Source organism: Drosophila simulans, chromosome 2R (genome assembly GCF_016746395.2).
Source record: "Drosophila simulans strain w501 chromosome 2R, Prin_Dsim_3.1, whole genome shotgun sequence".
NCBI classification, from domain to species: Eukaryota; Metazoa; Arthropoda; class Insecta; order Diptera; family Drosophilidae; genus Drosophila; species Drosophila simulans.
Window position 1 is genome coordinate 17441298 of NC_052521.2, and position 22017 is coordinate 17463314.

Below are 22017 nucleotides of genomic sequence, written 5' to 3' on the forward strand. Positions count from 1 at the left end.
CTGAAAACACACATGAGCGAGCCGTAAGCCAACCGAAGTAATTATTTCCATCCAAGCTGCAGCTGGGGATTGCAAGTATCAAGTTTCCCCAGCAGCAGCAAAAAAAGGCAATCACATTTTGTAGAACAGATTTCTTTAATGATCAGCAGTTTGGCTTTACAAATACACATAACTTTCTGCTGCGAGTTATTGTTCAATGGTTGATTGCGACACGACACGAGTATATAATTAGTCTATAGTATATTTGTGTACATATAGTAGAGGTATATAAGTAAACAGAACTCACACTGTGGCGCAATGTAATGCTTTAAGAGCCATGTAGTAACTATTTATAGGCGATGCTCACTGTAGTGTATATCTAAAATCCCGACTTCAAGCTGAATGATTATTATAGTAACTATGTATGACAATATCGAGTAACTAGATGGTATGAATATAAATATCCCATTAAAATTAGATGTACTACTAAATCCATAATTTATGTGGCGCATTGTGGCTGCCAATGCTCGACATGGGAAAGTAGTCGGCCAACACGCTTTTAGGCTCCAAATTGATTATTGTCGCTCTGTAAAAGTTCATTGAGGTAGAATCCTACTTTTTATACGTTATTGTAAAAAACATTTGACTATTCTTAATGATGCGCTTGTGAACATTTGCAACACGACTACTAACTACTAATTATCGTTGTTTACATGTATATGGAAGACTCTGTTTTGGTCGCTCTGTATGCCAGTTTCGTTCACACAGGTATACAAAAAGGTCACATAGTTATGCACTCTTAGGTACGACATCCGTAACAAGACTAAGCAAATAGCCGACGCCTTCTGGAAATTCTTTTATATGTATATATATTCTACACTAAATCTAAGCCAGGCGGAACTACTGCTCAGTTAGTTTGGTGAGCGTTTCGTCCTGGGCAGTTTGGTCTTGTTCTTCTTCATGGCGTCGCCAGCGGCGAGACAGCATGGGTGCGAAGAGATCGTAGTCCAGCTGCTTCCGAGACTTGTCCAAATAGATTTCCGCGTTTTCTGCCTTTCCAAAGTGAGCCAGCACAATGCTGCTGCCATAGCCGACGACCACGGCGATAAGAAAGCCGATCACGCTCAGCCACAAGTAGGAAATTCGATATAACCAGAAGTAGTCCGGTTCGATGACCACTCCACTGCTCTTTGAGCTGAGCTCGATGGCACGCGCCATTACAGCGGCTGCATTCTCACAGCCCGCTGTGCTAAACTCCAAGGTAACTGGCTTTGGTTTGGGTCCGCCGAATCCCATCCAGAAGGAAACCATTAGGGAAACGAGGAAGCCAAGCAGCACGCCTCTTTGGTTGCTGCGTGTAGTGCAGACTCCTAGTGTGAAAATGGCCAGCAAAGGGCCGCCCACCACGCCGAAAATTGTAAGCGAGGCCTGGAGAACTCCGCCCATGGAGCCAGCCACAAAAGCCAGTCCGATGCACAGCAGGCCAAAGATGCATGCCACAATCTTGGTGGGCATCGTGGACTTGGAGTCAATTAGCGTCCGTTTAAATATCGCCTTGTACAAGGGCTTCAGGTAATCCTCCAGTGTTACAGCCGACAGCGAGGTAACTGCCGACGAAATCGTGGAAAGACTGGCGGAGAATATTCCGGACACGAACAGGCCGCACAATCCAGGATATTGACCTGCCGGAAAAAGAAATCAAATAATGGAAATCCTTATTGGATGTCTTTCCAACTCACCCATAGTCTCCAGTGCGAAAAGGGGCATGATCTGATCCCGTTTGTCGATGCGTCCCTTTAGCACTGGATCACAATCTCGATAATAGTAGAATATGGACAGTCCACTAAAAATGGTGCTAAAACTAAGCATTCCTAGGATGGGCAGGTTCCACCATAGCGCCGACTGAGCGCTCTTCAAATTGCGGACACTCAGGAGTCGCTGCACTTGCGTTTGATTAACTCCATACAAGGAGAGGTAAGTGACCATGCCGCCAATGATCAGAGACCACCACGTATGCCTCACGGTGGGATCCAATGAAAACTCAATGAAGTTGACGCGTCCTCGCTCCACAGCCACCTCCCAAATGGCCGCGAATCCGCCGGCCTTAATGGCCGACACGGCAATCACGGCGTAGATCGCGGCAAACATGAGGAAGGACTGAAATACATCCGTGATGAGCACCGCCTTCAGGCCGCCAAGTGTAGAATAAAACGTGCACACCAGTCCAATGACCACGATGGCCATTGATCGATGAATGCCGGTTACAGCTTCCAAAGCGAGCGCTGGTGCATACAGTGCAATGCCCATGTAAAGCACCATTTGCACGGTGAAGGCCAGGGAGGCGGACAGGCGGGTGGCCTGGCCGAAGCGCCGCTCCAGATACTCGTAAACACTGGTCGTCCGCATCCTGTAGAAAACGGGAAGGAAGAAGTACGCGGCAATGGGCGTACTCAGCACGTAGGCAATGTTGATCACACAGAAGATGGTACCGAATTCGTAGGACTCGTTGGAGACGCCCATCAGTGAGATGGCGGACATGAAGCTGGCCATCAGACTGAAGGAGACCGGAAAAGTGGTCATGCTCTGGTCCGCCATCAGGTACTCCTGTGTGGTCCTTTGCTTGCCGCCCGTATACCGGTAGTAGATGCCAATCAGAGCCGATATGACCAGGATGGTGATCAGCACGGCCGCATCCCAGGCGTCGAACGTTCCCACGGGCATGTTGTTGTTGACTGGATTCCGCTCGTCACAAAACTGGAAGTTCGACGTCCGTCACTGGCCCTAATTGATTTTTCCACAAGCGTCACCACCAGCGGCGATTGGACGCTCCTCTTGCCCAGCAGTGACCTTTGGCGCAGTCAACGTTTTCTAAAGTACGTCCAAGTGCACGGCGAACGGCGGAAAACAAGACGCGTGCTCGCGAAATCTCCGCGCAAAAAAAGAAACGTTCTCGCCGAGGCTACGACCGTTAAATAACTGATCAGCTGAGCGGTGAGTGTGCCCTTGCACGGTGTGCGGTTTAATGCTGTAGTGTTTTCCAAGCACATTAAGCTTACATCTTAACAGGCCGTTGAATACCCTCAACGAAAGCAACATTGCTGTGCTTTGGTCCCACTACTTTTTCCCGCTCATTGTTTTGGTTAATTTTTTTTGTTTTGTTTACATGCAGCGAACATGGAGTCCATGGAGGTTGATGAGTCTGCTGCCCAGCTGTGAGTGCCTTTGGTATGCCTGCGAAGGAGTTATAATGATACCCAACCACCCGCCATAGCTACGTTCGCACGCCGGAGGATGTGAAGGCCATTGTGAAGCATGCGAAACTGGACGAGCGCCAGTTGACTCAACTCACCCAGGCTCTGTACTTTCCCTCGGCGGACGTGGATTCGGACAATCTGCGCCTGCTGGAGCTCGATGGGCACATGCTGGGACAAATCCGCGACGGACAGACGCTGTATTTCAAGGGTGGCCAGAACGAGAAGCTGGTGCTGTGCACCGATGAGCGAACGTATGACGTGAAGGGTGCGGAAATCTCCAACAGCCTGTTGCTGGTACCGGACCTCAAGTTTGCCGCCGCCACCAGCACCTCGCCGCTGAAGAGTCCGCGCACTGGCAACGCCAACGCCTCCCTGGAGCGCAGCCTCAATGACAGCACGGAGGATGAACTGGAGGTGCCGCGAACTCTGGAGCAGCGGCCGGTGCTCAAGGTGTTCCACGAGTACTTCGAGTGCCGCGAGATCAGGCCACGCTTTCGCAAGCTGGGCGAACTACTGCAGCTGACTCGATATTCGGGGCCGGAGAACGAGTTCTGCGTGGAGCAGAAGCTACTCTTCACCTTTTCCCAGCTCCTGGACACGGTGCAGTGCAGCCGCGGTCAGTTCATGGAGGGATTGAACCAGTATCGAGCCATAGAACTGGACGGGCGAATGCGCGTGATGGAGTACGAATACGAGTATCGCATTATTAACATGATGCTGGGTTTGATAAGCGAAAACTCCTGGGCCTTGGACGAAGTGGAACGGGAGGAGACCATCAATGCACTGAAGGGCATAGCTCCAGAGGAGGTAGTGGCCGGGCTGTTTGATATCTACACCACTCCCAGCGAACGTTGCCCGGGCAAGTTTGAGTACCAGGAGTCGATGGTCTCCCGCATTGTGGCACAGAACATTCTTCAGCCGGGTTTGCGGTTCCGCAACGAGGAGTTCATGCGCACCTGGCAGGAGGCACTGCCCGAGGGCATGTCCTGCGACTTAAAGTACCTACGTGGTCTGGGCATTTGCGACAAGGAGGGAGCGCAGCCTTGCATACGCTCCCTGGCTGAGGAGTTACTGCCCACCAATATAAGCGATCGCATGCGGGCGCTATTTAAGACTAAGCAGAGATGGACGATGGAGGAAATGGAACCGTACATAGAGTAAGTAATGATGAACACACATCTAGATTGTTTTTGATTTTCGGTTTTATAACTAGGTGCTTTACCACCCCAAACTTGTCCGTTTCCACACTGCTGGCCAAGCACGCTCGCTCATTGACCGATGGAGGTGTGCGATACTTTGTTTCAAAGCATTGATGGAAACATCAATCTCTTATTCAATAAAACAGCATTAAGTTAGATTAGGCATTCCTTTTTCGCTTGTTGCGATCTTTTTTGGCCTGCTTCTGGTCTTCTATGGCCGCCTTCATGGTCTCCACGGCGCTTTGAGTATGACTCGTGGCTAATTGGGTCGCCTCGCTGTTGGGATACTTGAAGCTGAAGCCTCTGGGGAAGATGGGCTGAGCCAGCAGGGCATTAAGCTGGGCTCTGACCGTCTCCACGCGCAGCCGATTGCGACGTCGCTCAATCACAAAGGGGTCCTCATCCTGGTCACTGCCACTGCAAAAGTAAGTTAGTTATAGACTCCATTTGAAGGAGGTCTGTTTTAGAGAACTTACGATTCGTCATTGTAGCCATCAATGATCATGTCCATTTCCTCAGCGTGCTTCTTCATCCAGCCGCGCTCACTCTGCACGCGCTTCAGCTTCAGCTCCTCCTTGTCCAGATCTCGCGCCAGATTCACACGCTCGCGGACAGCTCCCAGAAAACGCTCCGAGATGGGGAAAAGCGGCAGATCCTCAGCTGAAAAGTATACGGATATGTAGAACCTCTTCCAGTTAGAAAGTCTTTCACTCACTTCTCTCCAATGTTTTGTACAGCTTCACATAGCTCTTGACCTCTCCCGGCTCCATGAACATGACTGTTATGCCATGCTTATTCGCTCGTGCTGTGCGTCCCGATCGGTGTACGTAGTTCTCACTGGTGCGCGGCACTTGGTAGTGGATCACATGCTCCACATTCGGTATGTCCAGGCCACGAGCAGCCACGTCAGTGGCTATCAGCAAACCTGTCGGACTGTCACGGAATCGCTCCAGGTTCTTCAGACGCTGCTTCTGGATCATGTTGGCATGCAGGGGCAGGGGATTGCAGTCCAGCAGGCCGAAGAGCGTGGCCAGTCGTTTTACGCAGTCGATGGAGTTGCAAAAAACAATGGTGCGTCCTGGATGGCGCTGAATGAAATAGTAAAGATGGTAATCCTTGTGATCAATGGGGCACAGCAGACGGCTCTCGGTCAATGTTTGTGCAGTCTCTGCAATTGATCCTTATAAATCTGCTGTTTAGTCCATGATTAGCTATGAATACTTACGCTGCGAGCTGGTTATATCCACAATCTTCGGCTGGGAAATGCCCAACTCCTCAATAAGACTCTCAATCTTCTGATCCACCGTCTGTTTCACGAACTTGGGTCGCTTACCCACATTTCGCTCTGAAAGCGAAAGAGTTCTGGTTACTTTATGGAATCTGGAAAGATCCGAGTAACTTACTCTGCATGTGATCGGGCAGATCATGGACCAACGTCAGAGTGGCCGAGTAAACAAAATTTTGGCGCTGATGCTTCTTCTGCTCGTCCGAATTGAGAACCTTGAGTAGACTGCGCAGCTCTTCGAAGTGTCCCTTCTCCACCATGCGATCCGTTTCGTCGATGACCAGGAAACTAACATCCTCGATCTTGCCCAAATGGCGATTACCCTGGGCGTAGAGTTCCCAGAGGCGACCAGGTGTGGCCACCACGATGTCCGGGCACTGGCGAAGTACACGCTCTTGTTTCGCAACTGCTAGACCTCCGAAGATGGCTGCCACTCGAATGCCTGTATACTTTGCAGCGGCCACCAGGTGATTCTTGACCTGCACGGCCAACTCCCTGGTGGGTGTGAGAACCAGACCGTACAGGGGAGTCTGCACACGCTGGGTATGCTCCTCCGCATCGCTCTCCTCATCACTGGCACCGGAAACATGATCCAGTTCCTCCGGCGGGGGCGTCAGCTCGTGCTCATCTGCCGCTGGCTCCGGCTGCTGTCCCTTCACCTTGGGCGCCTTGCGTATGCCAGAGCGAATATTCCTTTGCTTCAGCTCCATGATTCCGGCGAGCATGGGTATGCCAAAGGCCAGAGTTTTTCCGCTGCCCGTCTCAGCTGCTCCAAGGATGTCCTTTTTGCCGTGGATTGCAGCCGGCAGAGTCAGTGCCTGGATTTGTGTGGGCGTCTTGAAGCCTTGCTCGCCGAGGGCACGCAGAATGGATGCGGGAACACCCAGGCCGTTCCAGGCGGACACATCTTCGGCTTCGTCCGTGGGGATGGGCACTAATTCGGGTGCCTCTTCGTCGCTCGACTCCTGCTGGTCTGCCGAATCTTCCGCCTTGGCCACTTCTTCTTCTTCGTCGTCTGATGGTGGTGGTCTGAGCAATGCGAAACGATCTGCCGCGTGTTCATCACTGGATTCCTCGCTGTTGTCGTTTTCCTTGCCCTTCGATTTCTTCTGTTTCCGCAGCTCCTTTCGCTTTTCACGCTTCTCCCGTAGTTTTTGCATTTTTTGCGCATGTCGCTCGGCCATGCGGGCTTTCTTACTGGTCCTGGCAGCGATCGCCACTTCATCCTCGCTTTCGGATTCGGTGGAACTCTCGCTGGATTCCGCCTCGTCGCCCTTCGATACCTTCCTCTTTTTCTTCTTCAGCTTGCGCTCTCTGTCTGGATTCCGAGATGTGGTCCTCTTCGCCGAGGACTTCACCAGCGATGCATCGTAGTCCTTGAGGACCTCCAGGCCAATTAATCCCTCGTAGCCGCCACAATCGTCGGATATCACGTGGCCCTTGATTTTCACCTTCTGCCAGTTTTCCGCCTTCGAAAGTGCAGGCTCCTTGGCTGCGCCTTTTAGCAGCTTTGGTGGCTTCGCTGTTTTCTGCTTATTCTGAACCATAATTATATGTTTTAACTTAATAAAAGTTTAATAAACATGCAGTTCAAAAAACCGCGTGTTGAATGCTGCTTCTTCTTGCCGCTGTTTGTTGACATTGGACAGGGCTGTTATGCTCAGCTGTTTGGTATAGAACTAAAAGTGCTAAAATAGTGTTGGAAAACGGCGAGATGTGCACTCGAGCTTGGCGGTTATTTTGAATTGAAATTTGGTTTTCCCACTTGATACAAAGAGCGTTTAATTTTTGTGTGGTTTTTATTTACTGTGTGGTTTATCTATACAAATCAAGTTTAATTCGATTAACATTCTGCTCGCTCTAAATTTAAAAACAGTTAGCTTATATTTGGTTTACTGCTCGCCAGTCACGCCCAGCTTCTTCTTCAGGGACTCGGGCATTTCTGGTGGTGGTGGGCGTGGCATGCGCAGGAACACCTTGACGGCATCGTAGATGAACCACTGGGCGGCGGTCAATGTGCCGATCATCACGATCCTGGGCACCAAACCGCCCCACAATCCTGAAATCAAAAAAAAGCGACCGTTTTAGAAGAGGCACAGGAAATCCCTCCAAGTGTCAGCACTTACCAGACCAACCCAGCTGCTTGGCCACGTCCAGGGCTGAGGCACCCTTGGCCTGGTTCAGCTTGGACACCACTGTGTCCGCCGGATGCGAGACGATGGCGCAGAACACGCCGGCAATGTAGCCGGCGGCGAAGGTCACCACCAACTGCTCACCCTTGGTGCAATCGGCACGTGGCTTGGGCACCACATACTTGTAGAGCAGCTCCAGCGTCCGCTCGAAGCAGGCGAACTTCATCATGGTGTATGGGATCTGGCGCATCCACAATGGCACCAGGCCCTTGTAGAAGGCGGCCACGCCCTCCTGGGCCGTCATCTTGGGCAGAGCCTCGCGCAATGTCTTGGCGAATCCGGGCGTGGTCTGGATCTTGACCTTGGCCGCCTCCATGGGCGCCAGGGCGATGTCGGCGAAGAACTCGGCGGAGGCCGATGCAGCCAAATAGAGTCCGGTTCTGTAGAGGAATGCGTTCTCCTCGCCGATGGCATCGCCGTACACCTTCTTGAAGACTTCGTACAGGCCGAACTTGCACAGACCCTGCATCGAGTAGCCGATGAAGGTGGGTGCCCATCCCTTGGCCAATCCGCGGACGCCCTCCTCAGCCAAGCTGATGCGGAAGCCGGTGAACACGCTCTTGTACTTGGCCGGGTCCACCTGCAGGCGGCACTTGACCAAATCCAGGGGCACCACCATGGTGTGTGTGGAGCCGCACGAGATGATGCCGCCCAGGCCGCACAGCAGGAAGTAGTGGTTCGAGCCGAACTCGCAGGAGTCTGCAGAGGATTAACATGAATTATATCCAACTCATTGGAGATTCCAGGAGGTGTCATCCCACTTACCACCCTCGGCAACGGCAGCGGCAGCGATGTTGTGGTTTGGAGTCAGCTGGCGTGGAGCAACATCCCTGAGAGTGGGGGTCACCACCGCAGAGGATGTGGGGGCGGAAGTGGGCGTGGCTGACTGGCAGTTGACGCTGGTGAATGGCGACTTGAACGTTGAGTTCTGCGCGGCATCGAACAGGGACTTAAACATGATGCCTTAGAAAAGTGCCTTTGAAAATGGAGATCAAGGGTTTCGAAAGGTTTAAGGTTAAGGTCATGATGTAACAAATTAAATTCCAAGTAGTACCGCCTACACAAAATACATGATCTATTTTAATTGTTTTTAAATCTATAAATTAATATTTTGTACTTTCTTTTGGCAAACATTTTTTAGTTCATAGAAGTTATGTTCTTTAATCCTGAAAGATTATACAATTATTTAAAAACTGTTTTTCTAGTATCATAATCATTTAACTATTAATTAGCAATAGTAAATTATGAGTATTGGCAATAATATATTCAATCCAAACCACTTCGGCAAAACACCATAATTTTCATAAACTTTCTTTTTCATTATGTTATATTCAAATCGAGAAGGTATTGTTGCATTATTTTTTACATAACTATTGTTTTTTCTCATTCGCCAAACACTTTTTATGCATTGCGTAATGTTCTCCCCTGAGTACGTATTGTATCACCTTGCATATATTTCGAAAATGTTCGAAAACAGAACGGTTTTCAAAACACCGAGCAAACTTAAACACTCACTTCAAAGTGCGGGGTATCGAAGGAGGTGAAGTGCAGATAGGGTTGAGATATAGTTGAAGTATAGAGTCGTTGTTGGGCTGAAATGTTGGGACCCAAAACAACGTTCGTCGTGCGCCAGACCAGAAAACCAAATGCAGTGGCTGCAATGGAATAGTGAGAGCTAGCAGCTTCTGTTCAGGGTTGCCAGCCGAGTGCAAAGCCAACCGGTTGATAACGGTTTCGAAACGGTTGCGTATCGGGTAAGAACTTACACCACAAATTCATAGCCAAACGGTATAAAGAGACTTTCTTTTGCTAGATATTGAATATGTTTGCTATCTCAGCCTTATGACATTGGTTAACGGTTATGAAACGGTTGGATATCGGGTAAAAACTTACACCAAAGATTCATAGCTTAGCTCTGAATAGTTTTGCTCTATAAGCCACCTGACAACCCCCGAAAAGAGATTGTTATTTATAAATTGGCAATTCTTGGCCACCACAGCAAAAAAAGCCCATTGAGCAGCGTCTGGTTTGCTTATAAAACGTATAGGTGTAAAAATAATTTCATTAACGTACGGCCAGCTGATCGGAGGACGAGCAATTGGCAGACCAATCGATTCATCCGATCGCTCTGGATCAAGGTTAAGATCTTGTGGGTTTTTTGCAAAATTTAAACATTTTATTTGAAACGTACAATGCTATTATAGATGTGTATTACTAAAATCAGTAGTTAGTAACTCTGTGGTCTTAGGGGCTATTACAAAAAACGGTATACGACATGGTATCTTACAATCAGACAAGTAAGTACATTTCTGTTGTTGGTGCTTATCAAATAAATGCTAAAAATATCGGAAGTATATAGCTGCACATAATATAGTAATACTTTTCGCAATAAATTACAGTAAAATACAATACAATACAAATACAATACATCGATCAAAAATGGCAGAAACAATGTCATCACTTAATAGTTGGTGTTCGTCTCGTCTTCGGAGGCTCTAATAGATACAGATGGGCCAACAATGGAGGCCACCGCGAGCTCACAAAACACATTGCGGGTTTGGAATGCGGGCCCAGCATTCTGGACTGGCGGCAGTTGAACTGCCCATTTGGGAAACTTACATAACTAAATTGGCAAACAAGCGGACATCTTACGCTCTAAAACTTAACAACGCTATTGTGGACTACGATTCGGCAGTTTCCATGTGCCGGTGCACCGTCACTGGTGCCAGGATGTAGTGCGGCCGGGTCTCATCCACCTCGAGGGGCAACGTCGTCTGCCCGTAGACACCACCTGCTGGCGGACCGCGACATGGCGAGGGCGTGGCCTGCACCTGCTTGTAGCGCTCCGTCTTTGAGGTCGGCTGATTGCTCAAGTAGGGATGCGTGTTTGGCTGCGAGGAGGACTGCTGGCGATTCGTGGGACTCGATATGGATGTGGATATGGACATGGTGTCCGATTTGCTGTGCCGCTTGTCGTGCAGCAGCAAAGGTTCCGCCAGCGTGAAGCACTGCTGGTCGGAACTGTCCTCGTGCGGCGTCATTGTGCTGTAGCCATGATCCGACTCACCGTTGGGCGGCCGGCGATAGCTACTGCCGCTGGAAACGTGGTAGGGCGAAATATCCGCCGCGTGCATCAGCTGCCGCTGTGCAGATGCGTGGTCATAGCCGCCACCAAGAGGCGGTTCGTCATGCGCTTTGCAATCGTCAAAGTTGAACCTGGACAGCGGCAAGCCGTAATTCTCTTCCTGCACCGAATCCACGTAGAAGTGCTCCTGCGTCTGCGCATCCAGATTGTGCCTGTAGCAGTAGATGGCAAAGCCAATCACCATGACAAGCACCACAATGGCTCCTCCCAGCGGACCAAATGCAGAGTAAGCGTGCTGCTCTCTCTGCGGATTGTGGGCGGCCAGCAGTTCCATTTCGTCCAGCTCACCGTAGGGTGTCAGCGAGGCAAGTACTCCGTTGAAGCAGCTCGCCTGGGACGAGCAGAAGGCGGTCGAAAAACTATTGCCGTCCACATCCAACTGGCACCATTCGCAGCCCATCACTCCGAGGCATTCCCGTTGGGTGGAGTACGTTTCGCATATGCCAGCAGAACCGGGACAATTCGGTAGAGCACTCAGTAGCTGCGTGGTCGGCGGAAGTGCAATGAAATGTTCACTTGGCGGTGGACAGTACGGAAATTGTCGCGTGTAGTTGGCGAAGTACATGAGGGACGATGGCGAGCTGCTGTCTCCCACCATTGGACACTCGCAGGGACACTCACAGTCCGTTTGGTCCATCCGCTTGCAGTTGAGACACTCTCTGTCGATTGTGCTGCACGGGCAAAAGGCGCCGCCATCGCAGCTGGAGTTTAGTACGGCAGCGAAGAGATTGCTGCCGCGGATCAGGGCAATCGCGTACTTGGTCCTCTCGCCGTGCACTACGTTGCCCAGGATGCTGGACAGAGATGTGTTGAAGGCGTAGTAGCGCTGCAACGTGCGGTTTTGGTAGCTGGCACAGCCGAGTTTTCGTACCAACTGGCCGTGGTTCAACATATCGTTGGCCAAATACGATTCCTTGTGTGTGAGGTGCTCATGTGGACGTCGCTGGTTTTTCGTGAGTGTGGCGGGCTGCAACATGCTGGGGTGGGCCAGCAAATATCCCTCGTGCTCGAACAGCAGACACTTTATGTGCGGCAGCTGGCAGATCGGTGTGCCCTCCAGGATCAGGCGATAGTAGAAGGCATAAGGAACGTCCAGGGCTACCACTGCTACTGGTCTGTCCTGCTGGGCAGAGTGCAGTGCATGTGCCTTGCCTTCGAAGATGGTGTGTGCAATGGTGATTATGTATCCAGCTCCTCCGGCATCCAGATACGGAGCTGTGCTAACAATCTTTCCAGGCTGCGCTATTGCCTGTCGGAACCATGGCCTCCGCGTTGGATCATAGCTGCTGCTAAGTAAGCAACCTGGGTACAATTGCAGCACTCCGCTCACACTGGCGATGTACCGTCGAATGACATGGCTGCGCAGTGATCCCCTTGCGTCCTGATGCCGGCGTCTCAACTGCTGCATTGCCTGGTACAGAACACCCACTTCGTGACGAATACTGGGACGCAGCCCCATATTGGCCAGCAGGCCACTTGAGTCGCGAAGATAGGCCATTATAGACTCCACATGCCGCAGCTGGGTGCGAGGCCTATTGTTGTGAAGGAATCCGAACGGAGACTCGAATGCGGCAGCACTCAGGAACAGAGTTGGAGCATCTGGAAGAATTTTAAATAAAATTATGTTGTAACATTTAGACCTATTGGCGCATCACTAAAACTCACCCATTGTAGCTACTTGTCTGAAGTAGCGACAGGTTTTGGGCGGCGCACTGCCGCCTTGGTTTAAATCCAGGCGATGGTAGAACAGGTCCATGCTCTCACCATAGTAGCCCGGTTCGTAGTTGGACACGGTGTCCTTCAGGTTATATCGTTGCGTGGAGGAAACATTGCGCAGTGGGTCGCCACCACTGCTTACCAGGCATAGTACATAGAATCCCAGCACGGATTGCCAGTAGTAGGTACGCTGGAGCCGCTGTCTGCCCACATAGACATCCGTGGTGACATTACCGCTCTCCTCGCGCAGAAGGCGATCCCGTATATGGCTGGAAAAATCCGTGGCGTTTTCCAGGTAAGCGATGTTTACGGGATACGAGGTCTCGCGCTGAATGAGCGGTCGCGGAAAAGCCGGATGAGCCAGCGTGTTTCCCGTCGAGCGATCGAGCAGAAAGGCATAACCTAAGCCCTGCTTGGCACTGGTTGTAGTACTGGGGTAGTTAAGTAGATCCTCAAGCAGATCCGACAGGTACAAGTTTACTCCTACAACACCGTAGGGAGGAACGGCATGCGTGATGGAGACAAGAACATCTGCAAGAAGGCCAAATAATGATTGGGAAATAAAGATTAATCGTTCTTTAACTCACCTCCGCTGTCTGCGTCCACAACTGGAGGGTGAACTTCCAGCGTATCACTCAAATATCGCTCTTGAAAGAGCGGTCCAAATATCCGTGAACTCGTTTGGGGTAACGACGTTTCCGCGTGCATTTTGCTGAGCACATAGAAGCGTCCAACCAAGTCAGACGCTTCCTGTCCACTGGGCCACCAACTTGCCACATCAATCTCGTACTTGGTGTAGTTCTGACTGGCCACGTCGTTAAGGAATTGCTTTTCGTACATTATCCGCTTCTCGTCGAGCACCACCGCGCATGTGTTAATGATCACTGGAGCCCTGAGTCGTCTTTGACCATCGGCCACTACTCGCAGTACTGCCATTGCATCAGACAAGTTGGTCAGCAGACCACGAGTAATGTAAACGAATTCCACTGGTTGCTCTGCCGTATTTATCATACCCGACTGTTGCAGTCGATGGAGTAGCTCAAAGGAGTACTCAAATCCCAAGGAGTGGTTTGTAAAAGCTTGTGCCCGGCTCAAGTTGTTTATGAAGCTAATTATTTCCTCCTTGTGCGCACGAGTCGCACTGTAGATGCCGTGGCCAGCCTCGGCGGGAAAGGCTTCTAGGGACATGAAGTTCGCTTCACTCGCAACCGTCACCAGTGAAACTTTATCCGTATCTTCCAGCAGCTGAAGAATTTCGTGTACTGAAAATAAGCCCAAGTTATTTTGTTTGCCTTTCAATAAGAATCAATAATTTACCAAAGCTTTTTGAGAGGTCGAATAACTCCGCGCTTAGAGCTGATCCCACGTCGATGAGGAAGAGCACAAATTTCTGCTTAATAGCTGACACGTAGAGCTGACGAAAGTGAAGGCTAGCAGAAGCTCCATCCGAATTGGACAGGAAATATATGTGTTTAAAGTGATTGCCGCTAATTGGCTTGCTATTCGAGTTTTCCGCATCGCTTCGACTGAGTCTGCGCTTGAGTAGTACTAGTTGATTCGATATGTAGCCATTGACAGCCAAGGAACGGGCATTATTCTCGTTCAGGAAGGTAGCGCGTGCATCATCCGACTTGAGATAGTTTAGGATTTGGATCTGCTGCCTGTTGTAGTGAATCGATTGGGTCGACGAGGAGCCGTACTCCAAGTCCGTTTCGTAGTCAGGCTGGCAGCTCTCTATTTGGGTGTTCAGGTAGAGTTGGACATGCTCATCGGTTGGTGAGGCCGTGTTCCTGGCATGCAGATCTTCCAGCTCCATCTCTAGATCCATTTCGCTCTCCGACTCCTCATCCTCGTCGCCGTAGCTGTACTGCCAGACCTTGGTGAGGTTGTAGCGAAGCAGTTCGCGCAGTTCCAACACCACGTAAGTGGCTTTCTGGATTTTTTTGCTCAGACGCTCGCTGAACAACTGCAAATCCCGCTGCAACTGGGGATTGACCAGACTGCTATCGTTGCTCGGAGCTTGACGAGTGTTTGACGCTCCTTTGGCGCTGCTGAAGTGCATGGAGTCAAAGATTTCCTGAAACGATTAGGGGCAATAAAACCTAGTTTAAAAGCTTGTGCTGTATAGATAGCCCACCTGTATCTTGGCCACCCTCAGCTCCGTATTGCGAATATTCCGCAGCTTGCCCTCCATGCTGTGTCGCAGCTGCATGGCATTCTGCTGGTTGTGGTGCACGAAAAAGACGCTTCCCGGCGACTGCTGCAGCGGCATGAAGCCAGGATCCGTAGGCACTTGGTTGCTAGTTGAGTTGGCCATGGCCAGAGGAACATGTTGGCTGCTAGTTGGGCACGCCAGCACTGCCAGAGTGAGCAGCACGGCGTTTAGGTGGCTGTTGGGCCACATGGTTTTGGTGGTTCCGGAGGGCTCCGTGGCCACTGGGGCATACTATTGAGCTTACCGCATATCTGCCAGACAAATTTATGTTAGCTTGAGTGGTTTCCTCTTAAGGAATTCTGTATTACCAGGTTCTTCTCGAGCTGCACGCTGATTTGTTTACGGAATTTCGTCACATAAATCTCGCTGATTCCTCGGTGTTAGGCATAGTAAGCACGTGTACATTGCCCACTGGTTCGGGGACAACAACTAATTAGCATAAATACACTCGTATTCCTCCGATTAAGCTATTAAATTAAATAATTTGGTCAATGTTTTGCAGATTTTCTTAAAATTCCACATGCGCAGTGTGACCGTATGTCGTAAATTATAGGGCAGCATGCGGAAGATACAAAAATGCGACACAGCAGTGTGGCTGCATATAACTTAAAAGTGTGAATGTGGTTACCCTAGAAATAACGTATTTTTGAAAATTTCAAAATTGCTGAGCATTTTATAAGTTGCATTTACTCAATATTCTTGAAATGCATACGCACTTTAATAAATAATAATTGCATTGAAATATTTTCTTAGTTGTGTTTTCTCTAAATTCTTTTGCAAATGCTGCTTATAACACTTTCCCATTCACTTTATATGTGCATCTACAAGCTAGCGACTATTAACCAACGTCTGTGTTCGAAACCCAAGTTGAGCCTTTGCCAATTATTCGCTCATCCGTTGTCAAGGTTGTGTGCATTTGATTCTTTTTTATTTTTGTCGGCTGGATACGTGACTATGTAGTCCGAAGATGGAACAGATGCAGTCCAATTGGTATCAGACGAACAAGGTGCGTGTCCGGCATGATAAATATTGCAATGGTTCCAAGTGTTCAATATAAAAATGAGCAAATCCCAAATATTGCACCGCAGTTTCAATCGAAACGTTCATCAAAATGGTGACAAAGGTATGATGTGGAGTTATTAAATAAACATTTATACGTAAATCTTTTGGCATTCCTAAAGTTGCTTCTACTGCTGCCATTTGTGGCCATTGTACGAGCTGAAGTGGATTTTACTGGTGGACGTATAGCACCTTATGCACCAGCTGGGTGGCATCCGCAGATTCCATTCAACTTACCCAACGAGTATGTGCCTCCTATCCGACCAGGTCAAGAAGTAGAAATCACTAAGGCACGAGTGGACCAGTTCGATCCAGTGGAAAAGTCCCAGCCAAATTATTTGCCTCCAAAACAACTGAATATACCCGAGGAAGAGATTTTGTCCACATCCCGACCGTCTAATCAGTACGGTCCTCCAGATCCGAAATTTAAAATCATTTATCCCGACGATGAGGAGCCAGTTACTGCAAAAGATATCGTAGACAATCAGCAGCCCAAAATCAGAGAGGGACGTTACTTCGTCATTTCCCAGGACAATAAACTACAGAGAGTTACTTTCAGCTCCCAGCAAAACGAGAATGCTGAGGATTTTATGGCTCAGTTGACTTACTCCACTGTGGGGCAACTGAAGGATCCAGTGTATCGATACAACAGCCAGGGACAACTGGAGAGGGTCCTGAAGTAGGCACTTTGGATATAGCTATTTAAAAATGTTAAATACAGTTTTCCAATGTATTCTATTCTCAGAATTACTTGAGTTGTTAATTATAAAGACAGTTTGGTTTTTCTTTTTGACTTTGTTTTATACAAAAATGCTTCTTTATTCATTTAATAATTATTAAATATACACAAAAATCTCATAAGTTCGTTTCACTTTCGAATTTCCATTTTCGTTTAAAAACTAAATACAATCCTTATGCATGTATGTATGAATGCGTAATGGTCATGTTGTGGGTGAGTGGTGTGTTGGTGTGTGTGCGTAGACTAACACAAAATGAAGGCGCTTAAACAAAACAAAACGGCAAGGAGTTCCAGGCGTAGAGACGGAAAACAGGATAACGAACAGCAATGAAACGGAAACGGAAAGGAACGCGCCTGTCTATGGCAAAATGGCGGGCGTCCCACTAAGGGGATACACAGAGATGGGGATAGGGATATATGGATAGACTGACTGCGATCGCTGGCCCACTGGCTGGATGTGCGTTTAATACTCGGCCAGCGATCCCATGAAGTAGACGAGTATAGTTGCGGGGTCGACCTAAATCGGGTATCCTCACTACCCCATCTTAGTAGCCGTTGAACTTGCCCTGCTGCGCGTTGCTATCATAACCGCCACCGTTGCGACCATTGCCATTGCCGTTTCCGTTGCCATTACCGACCTGCTCGTACCGAATGGTTGGGCGGTATCCATTCTGGTCGGCCTCGTACTCAACAATCTGTTTGCGACCATCGGGCAACAGGACGTAGTAGCGGCCCACGGCAAGATCGCCATCGCGGGACTCCATGTGTCCGAAGTCATTGCCCGACTCGTAGTCCTGTACGTCGTACTTGAACTCGTACTTGGCCGGTCCGTACTGCTCCTCATCCCGTTGTCCGTAGCCGTTGCCGTTGCCATTACCGCCGCCATAGCCGCCGTTTCCGTTTCCGCCCTTGAAGATGGCACCAGTCAGCGCTGGAGCACCGTATTGACCCTGAGGAGGAGCGATGGGGGCGCCATAGCTGTTGCTGGGCGCTCCTCCATTGCCGCCGGTCCGCTGGGGTGGCAAGTAGTTGTTCGACGGCGACTGGTAGCCCTGCGTGGGCGGCAGGTAGTTGTTGGACGGCGCCTGGGGCGACTGGTTCGGTGGCAGGTACTGGTTCTGGGGAACTGGTGGTTCCGCATGGGTCCAGGCAGCCAGGCACACGAGCAGGGCAATGGATGTAAAAGCCTGGGAATGAAAATTCAGGGTAGCATTTAGATTACAGTTATCGTTTTGAGTTGGCAACCTTTTATTGAACACTCCGCCCTGACAGCTGTCATTCGAAATTAAATAAGTCCCATTGTTAAGCTCGCGAGGTTTTCACTGAATAAATTAAAACGAAAGTGAAGCAACTATGACTGATTCGGACGAGTCTTCCTGGATTCATTGGTTTTGCAAGCAGCGTGGCAACGAGTTCTTTTGCGAAGTGGATGAGGAATACATCCAGGACAAGTTCAACCTAAACTTTCTTGACTCGAACGTGAAGAACTACAAATGTGCCTTGGAGGTGATCCTGGATCTCAATCCGGGTTCAGCCTCGGAAGACCCCGCTGAACCAGAACTGGAGGCTAGTGCAGAGAAACTGTATGGCTTGATCCACGCTCGCTTTATCCTAACCAACCGGGGCATCGAACTGATGTTGGAGAAGTACAATAAGGGCGAATTCGGGACGTGTCCACGAGTATTTTGCCATCAGCAGCCGGTGCTGCCCATTGGCTTGAGCGATAATCCCGGCGAGGAAATGGTCGCCATCTATTGCCCGAAGTGCAATGATGTGTTCATTCCCAAGGCATCGAGACACTCGAATCTGGATGGAGCCTTCTTTGGCACTGGATTTCCTCATATGCTGTTCATGGAGAAACCGGATGCTAGGCCCAAGCGGGGAAAGCAGAAGTTTGTGCCCAGGTTAGATATTCTGTCTTCTGTGTCTTCTATTACTTACTAAAATTGTATAACTTATGTAACTATGTTTTCCCAGGCTTTTTGGCTTTAAGATCCACCACACGGCCTACCGAACTGCCGCTGAGAACCAAAAAGATGTGACAACGTCGCCAGTGGGAGAAATCGATAGCCCATCCCACATCTGATCATAAGCAACTGTCGCGTACTTCACGAATAAATGGGCACTGTTCCCCCGGCTGGCTTCCAGCTCATTAAACTCTCATAACAATAACTGCTCAGGCTGTGACCCGCTTGACAATCTTTTGTTTGGATTTGATTGCCTGCGAGCAGGCCCAGAATCGGCTTTGTCTCTCCCATCTTTACAGCATTTAGCTGGGGCATATGCAAATCTGCGGTAATTGAGTCCCAGATGAAGCTCCCATCGGATTGGATTGGCTTTAGCTGGGCTGCAAGTGAAGGGCTGATCTCGTGATCTTGCGCAATGCGTCTGAATCTTAAGTATCCGCCGTGTGGCGCGGACAACCTGTGGGAGAACCTCTTCGGCTCACTCTTACACAACTTATTTCCGAATCTTGTGCAAAAGATCTTCTGGCCGAATGCTTAGGCACAGGGCCGTCAATGACTTTCATGCTTCATTGGCGTTAAAATGCTATGCTTTTTGGCTGCGCTTTTGTCTGTATTTTTTTTTATCGCCGCCTGGCCATCTCCAGACTGCCTTACTTGGGCATGTCCAGTAGTTCTTCTTCCGCCACTTAAAGTTTCTCTAATTTATTCATTGCAAAATGACCCCAAGCAGCGGCAGCTGTTGTTGCTTCTGTTTGTTACCCACACCCTAGAAATGAACTGGGATCGCTGGCTGCAATTGTTTCCCAGGCGGATGATATCGGTGTTCTAATTCCGCAACCTACCATAAAAAACAGTAGCTATCCTTAACAAATTGATGGTAATCTTAACCGTGATGATGATGGCAGCTTATGAAATTTATTATGCGGTTCTCCGCTTGATTAATCACCCAGCTGAACTTGACTTTTAATATGGCTCGAATATTAATATTTCATGTCTTTTCCTTCCGATTAGCTGATTAAGTGCCATGTGAGACAATGAAAGCTTCATTAGTTTGATGAGCTGTTTAATTGATTGATCGATCTAGTGCCAAAAACGATTTTAAATGAGGGCTATTGATTGGATACAGAATTATGAATACAAAATTCAAACATGTTTTAGCACCTTTGCAAATATAGTGATGTTTATTGATCATTCTAAGATTTTGTAACCCAACGTTTTTGGTATTTTAGCTAAAAACTTCCATATCCTTAGAATTTTTAATAAAAAGATGAAACTGTATCTAATAAAGGATGATTTTTATAGCTATTCAAGTTTTATATCCTTTAGTCCTATCGTGTCCCGAATGCCGCATGAGGCATTGTATTTAAACCTATTGACTTTGAAATCCTTCGTTTTGGCTGCCCATATCCTTTTGTGAGGACTTCATTTTTACACAGCACACCACTTGGCACTTGACTCGAAAGTTCTATTCGGCTATATACCTTCATATTGTGTTGTCACTTGTTTGGGATTTTGGCACACACGAAAACGGTTTTTGTTAACTTTGCTCTGTTGGCTGTGTTCTTCTTGTGAAGATGGTTGACTTGATTGTGATACTGAAACAATTTCGTAGGCCAGTATTTATATTTGAAATGAGCAGCAGCTAACGCGGCGGCGTCGACGTCGGCTTCAAAAAATTGCGCGCCAAAATGTGTGTGTTTTTTGTTCAGTTTAGTTCGTTATTTCAATTTTCGGTTAGTCGAGAAAAAAATGAGTGCCACAGTGCCGAACGAACGAGCACTTGAAAAACATTACAAAATAATGCAAAGCACACGGAGCGGAGGAAGAGCAAATCGCTCTCGGTGGTGCTGCCGAGAAAAGAGGGAAAACGCTTGAGGTGGATTTGTTATAGTAAACTAGTTACTTTGGAAATTAAAGCGCCAAACATTTTGACGACGCTGACTTCGTATCTGCGGTCGGGCTCGGCAACTGAGCGAAGATGAGTGCCAAACATCCAAACAAATGAGACGAGGGAGTACCGCGCTCCTGCGGCTGCAGGCCATAAACATTTGTTGCCGCTCGTGTAATAGCAGAAACACTTATTTGTAATGGAATTAGTCATGCAGCAGCCAGCGGGCAGCGACGTCGACGGTAGCGTCCAACGAAAAGCCAAGTGAGCGGAGGCAGCTGCTCCACGCATCTTCATCTCGCATCGGAGGCTTCAGCTTCAGTCGCGCGGCAGCTTCAGCGGCGGCCGCCTCGAAAGGCGAAGCAGAAACAAAAGACTCAGGCAACGAACTTGCTGCAGGCATTGCTGCTGCAAATTGTTTCCCCTTAGTGCGTGGGAGTTTTCGCTGGGTTTTGTTCGGTTTTGTTTTTCGGCACAACTAATGAGCTGGATTATGCACCCGACTTCACAAATGTGTCCGTTTGGATTGGCGTTGACATGGATTCAAGTCGGATAAGCTGCAATTGAGATGTGAGCACAGCGAGGGAAAAAGCGTTTTTAGATACGTTATCTTCCTGCTGGGAAAGATACGCTCTGGTGTCGAAAATGTTGATTGTTATTAATCTGAGCATTAGTAACTACTTGTAGTTGTTATGCGAATCAAAATTACCAAAAGATCTCTACAATGGGAACATTAATTTATGGGTAAAACACGCTTCAATTTAAATGAACTATAAAGTAATTAATATATTTACTTTTTAAACAAATAATTTTTAGAAAGAAATAAGTTTTAAAATAAACATATGTCTTCAAGAAATAACATGGTTTTTTCCCATTTATCCATTTCCTGCTAGTCGTATTGAAAAGTGTTTGCTCAAATACTTATTTGCTTTGGATACTTATTTATCCCATTAAAAAGTCGATTGCATAACACAGGGGAAACTTGAACTCTTAAAAAATACTCGAACACAATACTTGACAACAGGGAAAAGTAACTCAATATTTTTATTGCCATATTCCATGTTGATTTAAACAGTGGGCGTAGCATCCATCACGATCTGCAAATATTTCTTTGGTCAATTGTCTTTTGGCTCATTGGTCGAATGCGTAGCAAATTTAAATTTTTAACATTTTGTTATAACGGACACTGCTTATTTTGCGATTTGGCACGAGCTGACTTTCACATTCGATAATGCCAAGTTTATGCGTTGTAAATTAAAGGCCGTGCGAAGCCACGCCCCAAATGAGCTGGAAATTAATGAGGTATTGAGGGACTGAAGGGATGGGGTGGGATGGATTTGCTTCCTCGCTGCGTATTCCGCAAAGTGATTTTCTGCAAG

General features: G+C 48.5%; 8 protein-coding genes across 8 annotated transcripts; 3 read left to right on the forward strand and 5 right to left on the reverse strand.

The window, feature by feature from the left end:
* Positions 1-116: 116 nt before the first annotated feature.
* Positions 117-2974, reverse strand: LOC6735358 (putative sodium-dependent multivitamin transporter). Its single transcript, XM_002082269.4, has 2 exons — positions 1719-2974; positions 117-1661 (listed from the first exon to the last, which is right to left on the reverse strand). The coding sequence occupies exons 1-2, from the start codon at positions 2698-2700 to the stop codon at positions 880-882; spliced, it is 1764 nt and encodes a 587-aa protein (XP_002082305.1). The 5' UTR covers positions 2701-2974; the 3' UTR covers positions 117-879.
* An 83-nt stretch (positions 2975-3057) lies between these two features.
* On the forward strand, positions 3058-4590 carry LOC6735359 (sister chromatid cohesion protein DCC1). The gene is made up of 3 exons (XM_016168541.3): positions 3058-3191; positions 3251-4390; positions 4447-4590. The coding sequence occupies exons 1-3, from the start codon at positions 3154-3156 to the stop codon at positions 4544-4546; spliced, it is 1278 nt and encodes a 425-aa protein (XP_016028690.1). The 5' UTR covers positions 3058-3153; the 3' UTR covers positions 4547-4590.
* Positions 4418-7393, reverse strand: LOC6735360 (ATP-dependent RNA helicase DDX24). Its single transcript, XM_016181502.3, has 5 exons — positions 5836-7393; positions 5658-5777; positions 5148-5600; positions 4909-5092; positions 4418-4849 (listed from the first exon to the last, which is right to left on the reverse strand). The coding sequence occupies exons 1-5, from the start codon at positions 7262-7264 to the stop codon at positions 4591-4593; spliced, it is 2445 nt and encodes an 814-aa protein (XP_016028691.1). The 5' UTR covers positions 7265-7393; the 3' UTR covers positions 4418-4590.
* A 104-nt stretch (positions 7394-7497) lies between these two features.
* On the reverse strand, positions 7498-9571 carry LOC6735362 (phosphate carrier protein, mitochondrial). The gene is made up of 4 exons (XM_016181501.3): positions 9425-9571; positions 8675-8885; positions 7844-8608; positions 7498-7776 (listed from the first exon to the last, which is right to left on the reverse strand). Exons 2-4 carry the CDS (start codon positions 8865-8867, stop codon positions 7610-7612), a joined length of 1125 nt encoding a protein of 374 aa, XP_016028692.1. The 5' UTR covers positions 8868-8885; positions 9425-9571; the 3' UTR covers positions 7498-7609.
* Positions 9572-10063: 492 nt separating this feature from the next.
* On the reverse strand, positions 10064-15554 carry LOC6735363 (VWFA and cache domain-containing protein CG16868). The gene is made up of 6 exons (XM_016181500.3): positions 15294-15554; positions 14908-15236; positions 14088-14847; positions 13358-14032; positions 12720-13301; positions 10064-12653 (listed from the first exon to the last, which is right to left on the reverse strand). Exons 2-6 carry the CDS (start codon positions 15172-15174, stop codon positions 10591-10593), a joined length of 4347 nt encoding a protein of 1448 aa, XP_016028693.1. The 5' UTR covers positions 15175-15236; positions 15294-15554; the 3' UTR covers positions 10064-10590.
* Positions 15555-15956: 402 nt separating this feature from the next.
* Positions 15957-16827, forward strand: LOC6735364. The gene is made up of 2 exons (XM_016168542.3): positions 15957-16108; positions 16167-16827. Exons 1-2 carry the CDS (start codon positions 16097-16099, stop codon positions 16725-16727), a joined length of 573 nt encoding a protein of 190 aa, XP_016028694.1. The 5' UTR covers positions 15957-16096; the 3' UTR covers positions 16728-16827.
* A 15-nt stretch (positions 16828-16842) lies between these two features.
* LOC6735365 (pro-resilin) lies at positions 16843-20368 on the reverse strand. Its single transcript, XM_002082276.4, has 2 exons — positions 20232-20368; positions 16843-17970 (listed from the first exon to the last, which is right to left on the reverse strand). Exons 1-2 carry the CDS (start codon positions 20235-20237, stop codon positions 17329-17331), a joined length of 648 nt encoding a protein of 215 aa, XP_002082312.1. The 5' UTR covers positions 20238-20368; the 3' UTR covers positions 16843-17328.
* On the forward strand, positions 18032-18940 carry LOC6735366 (casein kinase II subunit beta'). The gene is made up of 2 exons (XM_002082277.4): positions 18032-18687; positions 18761-18940. The coding sequence occupies exons 1-2, from the start codon at positions 18137-18139 to the stop codon at positions 18867-18869; spliced, it is 660 nt and encodes a 219-aa protein (XP_002082313.1). The 5' UTR covers positions 18032-18136; the 3' UTR covers positions 18870-18940.
* Positions 20369-22017: the final 1649 nt, after the last annotated feature.